Here is a 15,319-nt window from a genome sequence, read left to right as displayed (position 1 = left end):
TCAGAAAACACACACACACACACACACACACACACACACACACCCTATCTATATCTATATCTATATCTATATATCTATATCTATATCTATATCTTCACATTTTTCTGTTTTTCCCATAAATAAATTGGAAAATATTGTCAAGTTATTTTACAGAAATTAACAGGAAAAATGCTTACTTTCTTTCTTTATCACCCAAATTTGGAAGCTGCAACGGAAGCAGTCAGGCTGTCCTTTCTGTGTGCCTGGTTGTTCAAAGATCAGGAATTAGTCTGATAAAAATAGGTGAAAATCCTGATCCAATACTGCAGATATGAGTTAAACCCTTAGCAGAAAGATCTGTCAGTTTCACTTTGTCCCACATTAAAAAAAGTCTACATTCATTCATAAAGAAATGTGAAAAAAGAATCCAATGAAAATGTTACTCACATCTGACCTGAGGCTAATCATTCCAAATGTCCACAGAACATTTCCTGGCATGAAACAATATTCCATTCCATTACATTGTTAAATATTAGTAATAAAATTATAGTCAAAAGTCTTATCATTACTTTTCCATGAGAAAGGTGTGCATGAAATAAACATTTTATTTCTATATATCAGTATGTTGCTCCTTAAAGCTCCCTTCCACACTGAAAACCTGGTTTAATTCATGCTCTTGCAAGAATATTTAGAGTATTTCTCATTGATCCTCAACATCTCTTCTTTATAGGGTCCTCTCGGTATAATTGGTTCATCAGGTTTTCCTGGCATACCTGGCATGAAGGTAAGTAGTTTTTTTTGAAAAAAACTTTATTAATCAGTGATGGAATGTACAGTTAGATGGTAGCCCTTGGTCAACCTCAGCTCAAGAACCATTCTCAAATGGATTTACTTAGTACTTGAATAGAAAATCAACAGGAAATCCAGGCTAGGCAGAGACTTCTAAAAACTTGGAGAAGTTAATGATATATCTTCTCAATATTGTTGCTAACAAGATATATATGTCCATATAGATATCAGGAACAGAGCTTAACTTGTAGGATACGTTATCTTCATGCAACTGGTAAAAGAGCCAGTTTGGGGTAGTGATTAAGGCACCAGATTACAAAGCAGGAGATTGTGAATTCTAATCCCATTTTAGAGGCAAAGCCAGGTGGATGACCTTCAGAGGTGGGTTTCAGCAGGTTCTGACCAGTTCTGGAGAACCGGTAATGAAAATTTTGAGTAGTTCGGAGAACCGGTAGTAAAAATTCTGACTGGCCCCACCCCCATCTATTCTCTGCCTCCCAAGTCCCAGCTGACCAGGAGGAAATGGGGATTTTGCAGTAACCTTCCCCTGGATTGGGGAGGGAATGGAGATTTTAAGGTATCCTTCCCCTGCCATGCCCATCAAGCCACGCCCACCAAGCCATACCACGCCTACCAAGCCATACCCACAGAACCGGTAGTAAAAAAAATTGAAACCTACTACTGGTGACCTTGGTCAGCCACTTCTCTCTCAGCCCTGGGAAATAGGCAAGGGGAACCCACTTCTGAAATCTTATGAAGAAAACTGCAGGAACTTGTCCAGGCAGTCCCAAGGAGTCAACACTGACTCGAAGAGGGGCGCACATACATGGACACCTACCATAGTGGGAATGGTAGTAGGAAATATGATTGCTCATAATTAAAGCCTCTTAGTTTAGAAATTATTTCTCTGATGTTATGAACAGGTCCACTGATTATTTGTTCTAACTGTCAGGAAATCCCAACCTAGTTCCTCCTTAGTTCTAGGTTGGATCTTCCCTTGATTAGTCTCCATCTATTGCTTCTTGTCCTACTTTTAGTTGCTTTGGAGAATAGGTTGACCTTTCTTCTTTGTGGCAGCCCCTTAGATATTGGAATACTGCTATGTCACCCCTAGTCCTTTTTTTTCATCAAACTAGACATATCCAATTCCTGCAACCATGAACTGTTTAACAGAATAACAGAGTTGGAAGGTCTTCTAGTCCAACACCCTGCTCAGGCAGGAACCCCTATACAATTTCAAACAAACGGTTGTCCAATCTTTTCTTTAAAACTTCCAGCTTTGAAGCATTCACAACTTCTGCAGGCAAGTTGTTCCACTGATTAATTGTTCTAATTGTCAGGAAATTTCTCCTAAGTTCTAGATTGCTTCTATGCTTGATTAGTTTCCACCCATTGCTTCTTGTCATGCCCTCAGGTGCTTTGGAGAATAGCTAGACATGAAAAGAAAGACTAGGAGTGACATGATAGCAGTTTATCACATTCAGATTTTGGAAAAGAGGAATAAACTCTACCAGGAACCTCAATTTTAGGAACATGTACTCAGTAGAAATGAAGGAATTGACAGAACCCTTGGTTAATTTATTTCTCATGATCTAGGTTTAGATTGATTCTCCTGCTTGCTAGGATTTTGAATAATTTTGGGGAGAGTCAACATTATAGAAAGACTACACATTCTGATTTATTTCTAAAACTACAGATTCAAACAAAAGTTTAGTACCAGTTTCTGAAACTTGGCTTGTACAGGACTGATTAAGCCTGAGTTCAGACAAAATTCTGTTTGCTTAGCATTTATTTTTTTTAGCCCTGAGACCCCCAAATAGCCTATCAGTATTGCAGCCTTTTTCACTAGTAGGAGGAGAAGTCAAGCAGGAGATATTAGCGTCAGGGGTGGTTTCTATTTACCTTTACTACTGGTTCACAATGTGGCAGCGCGTGCACGCTCACTTCACTCGCGCGTGTGCATGCTCTGCTGTGCATGTGCAGAAGCATTTTGATGACATCAGGGTCAGTGGGCGGAGCCTCCCTCCAGTTTTACTATCAGTTCTATGGGGCAACCCACCACTATGGGTATTGTTTTGTGAGCATATTGCCCTAAAGTCCCCTCTAAAAGAACTCTGCAAAAAGCTTGTTAGTCAAGTATTTTGTTGCAGCTCCAGATGTGGATGGATGTAATTTGAAATGGGAGATAGGCATGAACCAAGGACAAGCAAGTATATCACATGTACATCCAGTTATGAAGTGAAGAGGCCTGTTTCTGAGAAAATCACGTAGAGATAATCAGTTAGATGAAATAAACTTAACTTTACTTCCCAATATATCGTTTTAACATTATTATTTTTTTACTATTGTGAATGTGATGTTACTGATTTGCACAGATCTGGTTGCAACATCCCTTAGGAAGCTGAAACAGCTGGAAATGCAATCTATTTAAATGGATGTTGGCAGTGCTCCTTGGATTCGGTGCCACAGAATAATGAACAGCAGAAAAGCTGAGAACAGCCAGAATTTATTACTCATTTATATGGTGTCATTAACTGTCTACTTCTCGTGCAGTGTTAATGCCTCTCCTCCCAGCTGCAATGCCTAAACAAAATTGAGAAGAGAGAGGTTATTTAGTGTAAAAGAATTGGAATAGGAAAAATATTCCCTGTCTTTGACACTGGAAAACCTTTCATGGGTTGGCACTGCAGTTCCCAAAATTTCCAGCCAGGGGTGCTGCTAGCTGGGAATTTGGGGAGTTATTGGTCTCACACATTAGAAAGTGCAGGTTGGGAAAAATTGTCCTAAATAAATTGTCTTATTTAACAGATTTCTTTAGCTGATCTTCTCTTTTCCTCTAGGTAGAATGTTTGCATGTGAGAGAGTGAAGTTAGGGTTGCTATCTGCTTTTTTCAAAAGTAACTTTTCCCCTGTGGTTGGGGAAGGTGTGTGTTATAATTAAGTACAGGTAGTCTTCAACTTACAACAGCTCATTTAATGACCAAAGTTACAACATCATTGGAAAAAATGACTTGACCGTTTTTCACACTTAACGACCGTTGCAGCATCCCCAGGGTCATGTGATCAAAAGTTGGCAGCTGATTCACATTAATGACGGTTCCATTGTCCCAGGGTCATGTGATCACCTTTTGCAACCTTCTGACAATGGGGAAGCCAGTTTCACTTAATAACCATGTTAGTAACTTAACAACTGCAGTGATTCTCTTAACAACTGTGGCAAGAAAAGTCATAAAATAGGCCATAACCTACTTAACAAATATCTCACTTAACAACAGAAATTTTGGGCTCAATTGTGGTCGTAAATTGTGTACAGATTTGCTATGCTGTGTTGTGTCTACTCCTTGCAGAGTACAGACTCTTTGAGCACATTGAGCATAAGAAACAGTTGTGATAGAAAAGGCAATCTGGCCATTATCTAGACATGTGGACTTCAACTTTCAGAATTTGGGAATGCTGACAGGGGGATTCTGGGAGTTGAAGTCCATATATCTTAAATTTGACAAGGTTGAGAAGCCCTGATAGGGCCCATCATACAGTTGAGGTCTCTTCATTAGACCTGGCAAATCTTAGTTAATCTTGAAAACCTAAACAAAGTCAACTCTTGTTAGAAACATATAGGGAGAACACAAGAAAACTACAGGGCTATAGACTGGATGAGGAAGGGGTTTTTTTTAAAAAAAAAGGAAGAAAAGAAATGTAAATCACTTTTGTATTCTTACCAAGGAAACAATATGTTCATGGAGTCACCAAAAGTTGAGCTATGACCTGGAGGAGACTAGCATTTGTGCTGTAAAGTATGTTCCCTGAGAATGTACAATGAGAAATGAGGCTATAGCTCCTCCCAGATTGTGTATTGCACTATTTATGACCGTTAAACAAGACTCCAGAGGTGTTGTAAAGCAGGCTGGTAGATGAGCTGAGGAGAAACTTTTGTTTCATTCTTCTTTGCTGACTCTGAGAATTTTTAAGGGCTAAATTTCTGAAGTAAATTTTTGGCAATTGTAGTAGGATTTGGTCACTTATATAACGTAGTTAAAGTTCAAGGATTTGCTTTCAATTATCTTTATGTCCCTTCTCCTAGACATTCCTTATCTTTAATATTTGAAGGAAAGAAGTACGAATATATTTTTGTGGAACAGTGTAATTGTTGAATTGAAGTTTTCTGTGCCTTGAAATGATGAAATCCTATGCAGCATAGCAAGAATTAGTTAACCATGGCCTTGGAGAGAAAGGATAAAACTAATCAGTCCAACAGATGCATTATGTATTTACAGTTGGCAATTCTCACTGAACAAGAACTTAATTGCCAGTGCTGTAATTCATTGAATCAAATGATTTCTCTAAACATGTATAATAAAGTAAGCCCAAAATTTAACAAATGTCTAAAGGAAAGGCATGACTTTCCTGTTGTTTTTCTTTTAATTGGAGGCAAGTCCCTCAGTTTTAAAGATCAGTAGAATTATATTAAATTATATTAACAATCACCACAAACATCCATAATATCCTATTTCCACTATCTCCAATTTATTTATTAATTGCATGTGATTAACATGATTTGTAAATGAATACAGTAGATAGAGCATGTGGCTTATGTGGCACCCAGTCTCATTTTTGTAGCTCCAGGAATCTTCCAATACCATCATGCAAAAATTTTATGGTAAAACACTGAATAACAACAGTAGTTTTATATGTTTTTTAGTCAAATAATGTCTAATTACAATGTCTCCAGTGGCTTTCTCATGCCTATTTTAATTAGACAATTTACTATGCAAAGGTCATTTTTCAAAAAGAGCCATCAGTTCTATCTCAGCTTCCTCCCTCCCTCCCTCCCATGTGATTATGGTATCACATACCCACAGTTCCCTGTGGTCTTTAGAAGCCAAAAGAGAGAGAGGGAGGGAGGGAGGGAGGGAGGGGGAGAGAGAGAGAGAGAGAGAGAGAGAGAGAGAGAGAGAGAGAGAGAGAGAGAGAGTAAAGTGATGAAGATGATGATGATGAGGAGGAGGAGGAGGAGGAGGAGGAGGAGATGAGGAAGAGGAGATTGCAGCAGTAGTAATTATATCTAGCCATAAAATATTTGTTTCTCTATTACACTAATTTCATTATAAAACATTATTTATCTCATTGTATAAGGAAAAGCCTTGAGTTCAAAAGGAACATAATTTTATAAAACAATAGCACAGCACAGTTCAACAGAAAATGAAAAATAATCCCAAGTTTTTTTAAAAAAAATCCCACCTAATATGATGAATTCAGAGACTAGATGTGAGCCTGCATGGATTTTTGATCAGATCACGTGATGGGGCTGAAGACACTTTATTTCTGTGCTAAAGGACAAAATGGGAACCCATCATTCTTTTTAAAAAATCCAGATAGACTTGATACTGCATTAGCACCAGGGTAAGATTGTATATCACGCTTAGGAGAGCTTAGGCAATTCAGATAACTATGAAGAATAGCTAGGAGGGGGAACTCTTGCATTATATCAATTTTAAATCTAAATAAGCACTTTTTAAAAAAAAAAAGTACCTTCAGTTAATGAGAGGCTTAATGGTTAGTATTAATGTAGTTAATGTAGTAGTTAATGGTTAGTATTAATATTTCATTTTCTACTTTCTTTTTTAATGTAAAACTTCAGGGTGAAGCTGGTCCCACAGGTGCACGTGGTCCAGAAGGTCCTCAAGGACCAAGAGGAGAAACGGGTGCCCCAGGTCCCCCAGGATTGTTTGGTCTTCCTGTAAGTTTTTCAAACTGTCATAAATTACATTTGGAGCTATTCATCCCTGACTGGCTGCTAGGAATCATTCATAAATGTACAGAGATAGAAGTATAGCATGCACATGCAAAAATCTATGCATTGTCTTCATAGAAAAGAATATGGAGAATAATTCACCCAAAACCTGAAATGGATTGCAAAAAAAGTTAAAGATGGTTGTAATCACATAAACAGAAGCACAGGTTATAAAAGAAATCACTTAGCATATCCCCTGTATGATAAAACAGGGGATATTGTCTTCTGTGTCTAGACTCTAGTCACAGTGTCACAGATAGTCAGAAAAGTAAATTTCTGACTATCTGTGATAGTAATAGCAGTAAAAACTACTTTTGCAATATGTAGCTTCAAGAAATGGTACAATAATTTCTTTGCTTAGGATAGTCAGATATACGTGCATTAACTGGAAATTTATATATCAGCCAATATGCTTTTTCTTTGTATCTTTCCATACTATATGCTTTTTAATTATACTTTCCATATGGATGCATTTTTATATGGTTTATTTTCTGCTTGGAACTAAATCACAAATTCTAGAGAAGTAGGGAATCTGAAGGATAAGTGTTCTGATCCAAATTACTGTGCACACAAGTATGAAATAGATCAGTTTGTTTTAAAATGTAGACTAGATGAAATTTTCTGACGTTCTTTCACCTTGTAGGAATTGCTTAAAAGTTACAGTTTTTCAAAAATCTGTAAGAATTCCCCAGACTAGGCAAGTACCAAAAGGCTGAAACTGCTTGCATTTAAGTTGGGAAACATATAGATATTTAAAACATCTACTTTACAAATAGTCCTTGCTTACCGACACGTTGCTTAGTGATCGTTTGAAGTTACAATGGATCCCAAAGAAGGTATTGATGGTCTTCATTAGTTCTGACCCCCTTGCGTTTTGGACATTCAGCAACCTGCTTCATTTAGAGATGTTTGCAACATTTTGTGGTCAGATGTTCATGATTTACATTTTTTTTTGACAAATAACAGCAATTACTTCCATTTGCCAACAAAAAACACCTATTGTGTTTTCTCTACAGTAACCATGTTCACTGCCACAAAAAATTGTCATAAAATGATATTGGTCATTGTTCCAGTTAACAATTAGCATATGTTACAACCATAATTGCTGGATCAATTACGGTCACAAGTCAAGAACTACTTGTATCCCTTAAAACATCTTATGTGAAAGATGCACTCTTACCTACATACCTTTTGGAATGTATTTCTTTAATATGTGTACAAAGCTTGGTTGTTGTATTTAATTCTTATTACTTTTTTTATGACAGTTTTTAGCAAATAGCACCTTTAATTCATATTTTAGTGGAAATAATAAAAGATTTTGTGGCACCTTAATGATTAAGCATTTTTCTCATGACACCTTTTCAAAGTCTATCCCATGAGAAATTATTTAATAATAAATTAGTTCTTTTTTAACTAAGCTTGAATACCTGAAGTTAGGTCAGAATCTTAAGATTCTTGATATTTTTAGTTCAAGGTTTTAGGGTAGTTGTTCAATGGAAATCAAAGGATAGCTATCCACAAAATTCTAGACTGTGACCAACTGGAATTGATATTAAACAGCTGCCTCCAATCTATATTGTTCAGAAATTAAATCACTTGATACATAAGAAATTGACATTTGCATGTGATATTTCAGTCAAATTGGTACATAGGAATAGCCATATTTAATGAAATTGTATTAACACATATCTGCTTTGTGCTGTTTTAGGGTGCCTTAGGTACAGATGGTTCCAGAGGTACAAAAGGGCCTTCAGTAAGTAACTGACTTAAGCAAATACTCTTTTTAAGATTTTATATTCCATTCCATGGACACTGTTGACCACATCAATGTATCTCATAGGGATCTCCAGGAACTTCAGGGCCACATGGCTTATCAGGTCCACCGGGTTCTCCAGGACCACAAGGCAGCACAGGTCCTCCTGGCATTCGAGGACAAATGGTAATGATTTGAAAAATCAGAAATGGTAAAATTTTGTATTTAATGCACGTTTATTTATTTTGGGTTTTATACTCCACCATAATCCTGACAGTCAACAACAGGATTGAAGCATCCATGGTTAAAACGTTTTGGTAATTATTACCAAATTAAATTACCAATTAAAACTTTGTGGTAATTGTACAAAAATAAGGTAACAATAGTAAAACTACTGGAACGATATGTCCCAAAGATTGTTTTACAAAAGGCAACTGAACTTTCTTGTTTTTTTGAAAACGTTTAGCTTCTTATCCAAGAAGCTCTTTCATGAGGAACTGAAGAAGCTTCTTGGATAAAAAGTGAAACAATAAAAAAAACCCAACAAAGTCTAGGTGCCTTTTGGAAAACAACCTTTGGGACAATCATGACCTGGATGATGGAGAATCTCCATAGACTACTAGAACAATAAATGAATAAAGCTTGTAGTACTGATATTATATGGCTATTGGAGCTTTCATTTGTTAAGAAACAGGCTGTTGTATTTTTCACCAATTTTTGAATAGTTTCAAAGGAGCCTAACATACAGCCTATTAGTAACTTCAAAATACTGCAATATCCAGAAAGATGCTCTGGATCACATTGTGTGATTTAACATCTAAGAGCAGCTGCTCACAAAGTGAAAAACTCTTTTTCTGGCACAAATGTCAGTTCTCGGTTGACCTGCTAGCTTGTTTATTATTTACATTTTGATTTATGTCCCATCTTTCTGCACATCGGGCCCTCAGGAGAGTGAATTATTATTTGACTGAATTCTTATTAACAGTAACAGAGGTAACTTTAAGAACAACAGACTAAGAATAGATCTATTTATTAGAACAATCACATGACGTTTAGGGAAATACTTTCTACGACTTGCAAGCCACCAGATGCTCATGAGATCGAGGCTGGAAATTTGAAGCAAATTTAAGGGAGCCTCTTCTATAGATAGCAGTGACTGAGTAATTTGATACTGAGATGAGCAAATTTTTTTGAATATGAAAACCAACATTTTAAACTTTTAATATTTAGCGATTGCAGACAACAATCCATATCTTCTTTATTTACACGGAGCAAGACTGACATATCTGCATATGATTATATTATTGAACAGATGATGTAGATTATACCATGCTGAAGAAACCATGAATTTGGCCTACATTAATAAACTTTGAACAAGACATGGATTCACAAAAAATGTTGTACTTCCTGTCACTTTGAATACCTCAGATCATTATTCTAATGGTGATACTTGCTTTCAGGGAGATCCTGGTGTTCCAGGTTTCAAAGGAGAAGCTGGACCCAAAGGAGAGCCAGTAGGTTTTCAAAATATATTCTCTAGAAACCATCTTTAAAATGTTCCATTACAAAATGACATGCATGTTTTTCTGTTCTTCATTTCTGTCCTTAATCTGCCACAAACTTTACTTTCCCCCCCCCTAATTATTAATTATTTATTAATACTTATTAGAGCTCTACTTTTCTCCAGAACCTCAGGGTGACAAAAATGCAGTCCGTCCTCCCATTTTTTTCTACATCTTGTGAGGTAGTTTGAGCAGAGGGATAGTGAGTGGTTCAAAATCCTCTAGTAACTTTCTGTACCTGAAGCTGGATTTTAATCTGAATCTCTCTGATTTTAGTTGCAAACTTTAAATATTAATTGTGCTGTCCCATTGACTTCTTCATATTGCCAAGGAATACCATTTTTTCATTTTAGTAAATAAATATGAAACTTGGCTTAAAGTTTCTTTTTTCTCTTTAAATATTTATTTGATTTAAAGGGGAGGTTTGAAAAATTATTTTTTAAAAAACCACACAAAATAATTCTCCCTTTCTTGGGAAAATAAGTGGTAATATAACAAGTGATCCTAATTTCCCACTTTCTGTGCAATCAAGGGTATAATTGATTGGTAACAATTTTTAAAGGAAACGTCCACATGACATCTGCAAACTGCTGTGGAAGTGACCTAGAGTTGTTTATATCTATTTCATAAATATCTACAATACTAGAAAATCCATATTCACCTAATAAACTATTTGTCAAGGTCAACCCTTGACTAGTTCAATTACTATTCACTATTCAATCATTCAGTTGTTATTTCAAAACTAATTGCAGAATTAATTCCTACTAATGCAATTTGACCAGTGTTCTAGTATAGCTATATTTTTGGAATATACACAAGCAAAAAAGCATTAAAAAGAATGTTTGCAGAAATGATATATTTTTCAAAACCTTCTTCAAGGAATATAATTGGATTTGAAGTGGGGCATCTGTATTTGTCTTGTGTCAATGGCAGCATGATTGAATGATGGGTTTGTTCATTTTCTTTACAAGTGCAAATGTTTTTCACTAGGGTCCCCATGGCCTCCAAGGACCAATTGGACCTGTTGGTGAAGAAGGGAAAAGAGGTCCTCGTGGTGATCCAGGATCAGTTGGTATTTCTGGACCTGTTGGAGAAAGGGTAAGAATAATAAGGGAAAAAAATCTCAGTAGTTTCCTGGTGAGCTATCTTGGGAATAGCCCTGTTTAGTTTTACATTGAAAGTAGAATATCCAAAATAAGTCCAACTATGGTGGCAAACAATGGTTTCGGTTTGGATCTTGACTTTAGTCCTTTCAAAGGAAAGTGTGCTAGATTTCTAACTCAGTTCGTTGCTTTGTAGAAAAATCTTATCTGATTTTTTGAAAGGCATCTGTGGCTTCAAGAGTAAAGAAAAATAGCATTCTTCACCTTTCCATCTTTTTTGGTAATAATTCATCACAGGGAAAAAAAGTTTTTGAATAATTTGGATCCAATTAGCAACTTCCTCCAATAGTAGTCCAAAAACTGTTGTTAGAGTCACCCTAACATCTGAACTAATAGGATCTGAACTTCCTAGAGTGATTCAACTGAGTTTTTATAATGAAAAAAAAAATGTATATAAATTCCAGAATAGCAAAACCATTTTTAAAAATTGACATATGGGACATTTGGTCTGATATGGTCAGGTCATGTAATTATTGTAAAAAAAACCCTCAAATTTACCCATATCCATAAATATCACCTGGCAAAATGTCATTTTGTTTGAGAATTTCAGAGAAAAGTGATTTTTGTCCTTGTTCCTTCTTAGTTTTTAGTTGGAGGAAGAATGTCATTTTTGCAATATGCTTGTTTCCAGTAAATAAGTGACATGGTTGGTTTCTAAATATCTGCATGGCAAGCATTCACTTTTAAAATTTGTTTGGTTTGTTTGCGTATTTATTTATAGTATAGGTTTTTTATTGACTAGAATAAACAATGTTGTGAAAAATTGTATCATATGGTCATTATCATTATTATAACTTTACCAGATTTCTGCATATCCTATGCTATACATTTAAATCATCATCATCATCATCATCATCATCATCATCATCATCATCATCATCATCTTCCTAGTGTTATTTCCACAGGATCCATTTTTCAGATTGACAAAATGCCATCTTGCACAATCAAACCAGCGTCTGGGACGTGTCTGCATTTTGATGGGGATGACTATACTGTAGATCTATTGGTTGCCACAAAAAAAATTGATCCACTGGCTTGTTGCCTGGGTCTGATGTCGGTTTGGTCTGTGTTCAGCTCAGCACTGCCCTGGCAGGCGGGCAGTGTCCAGCAGTATCAATAGGAGGAACAGACCTCACCGCCATGCTATATATTTAAATATGTTTGATTATACATATTATTATAGCCATTTATGGATAATGATCCTGCATAAACTTAGATTTCACTAAGAAGTGGGCTCATCAGCACCTCCCAGATTCAGAGGGGTCTATTGGTAATTCTTTGGCAATTTTTATTCTTTGAAAGTTTTTTCTCCAAATACAATGTATTTCAAATGCTATTTTAAACATAAAAGGAAGTTTAAATGTCACAAGTGACATGGATCATACATGTCACTCCATTAAAAAACTTACTTTTGTTTTCATAGGGTCCTCCTGGTAACCGTGGCTTTCCAGGATCTGATGGTTTGCCAGGACCAAAGGTGAGTATAAGGATTATTAAGATCTTTTTTAAGAGTACGTATATTCAGGAAATGTAATCAAAATCAAAATAGTGTATCATACAAGAAATTTAATGTCATCTCCTATTTTCTCTTCTCAGAAAGTTTCCATTTAAAAAAAACACTCAGCTGGTAGAAAGATGTTGCCATTGGTGATTTAAGAGAGGCAATTTTGAATTTAGAAATTAGCCAAAAAAACCCTATCTGTTTATGTTCCTTTTGGTTGATCTTGCTTCTTTGGTTGATGCATGTTTCTTAGCGAAATAACTCAGCCTGAAAGACATTGTTCTGTAAGAGCTGTTATTGGATAGCTCAGAAATTATTTGGCAACAAAACCCAAATACCCTTGAAATCACCTCCACCCCAACACACACTTCTACCGTGTTTCCCCGAAAATAAGACCGGATCTTAATTTTTGCTCCAAAAGACACATTAGGGCTTATTTTCTGGTTAGGTCTTATTTTTGAGGAAATATGGTACTAAATGCATCCATCTGGCTGACAATCTTAACTGGGGCCTATTTGGGGGGGGTAGGGTTTATATTATGAGCATCCTGAAAAATCAGGCTAGGATTTATTTTCGGTTGGGTCTTATTTTCGGGAAAACAGGGTAATTATACTTGAAATGCCACAGATTGATCTTGCTTTTGATTTCCTTTTCAGGGAGCTCAAGGGGAACGTGGTCCTGCGGGGGCTTCAGGCCCTAAAGGAAGCCAAGGGGATCCTGGTCGCCTGGGTGAACCTGGTCTCCCAGGTGCCAGGGTAAAGAAAGAATAATAATCCTACTCTATACATCCAGACTGAACGTGCCTAAAAAATGGAAAGGACTATTCAGATCCACAAGTCTTAGTTAATTTATGAGAGTGCACTGTATAAATATTAATATCATTTAGGTCAAGATGAATGCGGGACTGTAGATGTCAGATATAAAATAGTGTAAACTTGGATAACTTATAAATTAATCTTATGAATATGTGTATTTTTTGGATGAAAATGGTAACCAAGTGCCAGAAATAGCATTGTTTTGTAATACGTTATTTTTACAGGGTCTGACAGGGAATCCAGGGGTCTCAGGTCCAGAAGGGAAACTTGGTCCCTTGGTAAGTAAATTTGTGAGAGAATTTAGTTGACTCGTGTCTAGACCTATTTGACTAAAAAGTCGAAGTAATTGAATAGGATCTTGGTTCTTGATAGCCTTATTCTTGCTTTCCTTCTGTATCCCTCTCAAGAGTACTTTAGAGAGCAATTCTCATGAGGGTAGGAAGAAAAGGAGAACATTTTATCTGAGTACCCAACCTGGTGAGGGAGAACATGGGACTGGTTTTTTAAAGGCATCAAGCTAGAAATTAGGATTTCTAATTTCTGGTCCCCCAAATTCTAGTCTTGCCCTGGGCATGGAAGCCAATCAGGTGACTTTGGCAAGGCAAACCACTTCCAAAAGATATCACCAAGAAAACTGCAGGGAGTCATCAGGATTCAAGATTCACTGGAAAATAAAAACAAAACTAACCAACACTTCAACCTTTAGCTGAAGAATTGTTTATATGGAACATTTTCAAAAGTTAAATCTTCTTTAATAGTTACTTCGGATATAAATTCACTAAACTGAGGTTAACTGTAGCTTAATGCACACTAATTAACATTTAGTTTTAGTTGCATTAACATTAAATGCTAATGTAACTAATTAACATTTAGCTTTAAATGCCGAAGATTGAACTGTAATATCATTAGCTACTGGAGCAAATCAAACCTAAAGAGGCCCAAATTCAGAGATTTTTGTATCGTTGAATGCCAGAAGCAAACTAAGCATTGTCAGAATAACAAAGGGTGAGCAGCTCTGAGTTTAAACTCCCCAATTCCTTTTGTCTTTTCAATTTTATTGTTTTTTCTATGCACACATTCAGACAAGTGACAAGAGAAAACTATTGATCGGTGGCCTTGAACATCAGATTTCCAAAAGTTATTTCCTTCAGTCCCCTTCCCCGTTTCAGATGTACACCCAACTTGAAAAGGTTTTCTGGATGACGATGCCAATAGTTTGAGTGGTTTACTTAACCCTAATATTGAAGTCATCTGTATAACTGAAACTTTAAATTATATAGAGGTAGTCCTAGACTTATAACAGTTCATTTAGTGATTGTTTAAAGTTACAACAGTGCTGAAGAAAGGGACTTATGACCATTTTTCACACTTACAACGTTGCAGCATCCCTATGGTCACATGATCAAAATTCAGCTGCTTGGCAACTGGTTCATATTTATGGCAGCTGCAGCATCCTGAGGTCATGTGATCCCCTTCTGTGACCTTCTGATAAGCAAAGTCAATGAGGAAACCAGATTCATTTAACAACCATATTACTAAATTAACAACCGCAGTGATTCTCTTAACAATTGTGGCAAGAAAGGTGGTAACAGGGGGCAAAACTCACTTAATAAATGCTTCATTTAGTAACATCAATTTTGGGCTTAATTGTGGTTGTAAATTGAGGATTACCTGTATGTAAATTAGAAGATGCATAGGTCAAGTCTGGGTTGATTACAGTCCATAAATACTAGAAATAATTAAACAGTTTTAGAACAATGATATCAATATAGGAATAGGAACAGTAGTTTACTGTGAATACTTTTAATCCTTTTTGTAGTTCTGAGAAACTCTTAAGATTATAGAGTAATTATTGGAATAAAAACACATCCTGTTGAGTTACATAAATGACACGGTATGTAGAGCTGGAATAATTCGAAGGGCACTTCCTAGTCTTATCTTTATTTTTCCCAAAATGGAGGGAGTC

At 36.2% G+C, this 15,319-nt stretch overlaps 1 protein-coding gene across 1 annotated transcript in view; it reads left to right on the top strand.

The window, feature by feature from the left end:
• COL5A2 (collagen type V alpha 2 chain) overlaps positions 1-15,319 on the top strand; it is a 178,161-nt gene that overhangs the window by 130,387 nt on the left and 32,455 nt on the right. The window contains exons 18-26 of the mRNA XM_034429209.3: positions 710-763; positions 6,407-6,505; positions 8,268-8,312; positions 8,400-8,498; positions 9,773-9,826; positions 10,865-10,972; positions 12,461-12,514; positions 13,195-13,293; positions 13,578-13,631. Of these exons, the coding sequence (XP_034285100.2) occupies positions 710-763; positions 6,407-6,505; positions 8,268-8,312; positions 8,400-8,498; positions 9,773-9,826; positions 10,865-10,972; positions 12,461-12,514; positions 13,195-13,293; positions 13,578-13,631 (666 nt within the window). The remainder of the gene's footprint in view (positions 1-709; positions 764-6,406; positions 6,506-8,267; positions 8,313-8,399; positions 8,499-9,772; positions 9,827-10,864; positions 10,973-12,460; positions 12,515-13,194; positions 13,294-13,577; positions 13,632-15,319) is intronic.

Source organism: Pantherophis guttatus, chromosome 1 (genome assembly GCF_059756535.1).
Source record: "Pantherophis guttatus breed Tessera chromosome 1, ASM5975653v1, whole genome shotgun sequence".
NCBI lineage: Eukaryota > Metazoa > Chordata > Lepidosauria > Squamata > Colubridae > Pantherophis > Pantherophis guttatus.
The sequence above is the reverse complement of the archived record's forward strand: the minus strand, read 5'-3'. Positions and strand labels throughout refer to the sequence as shown.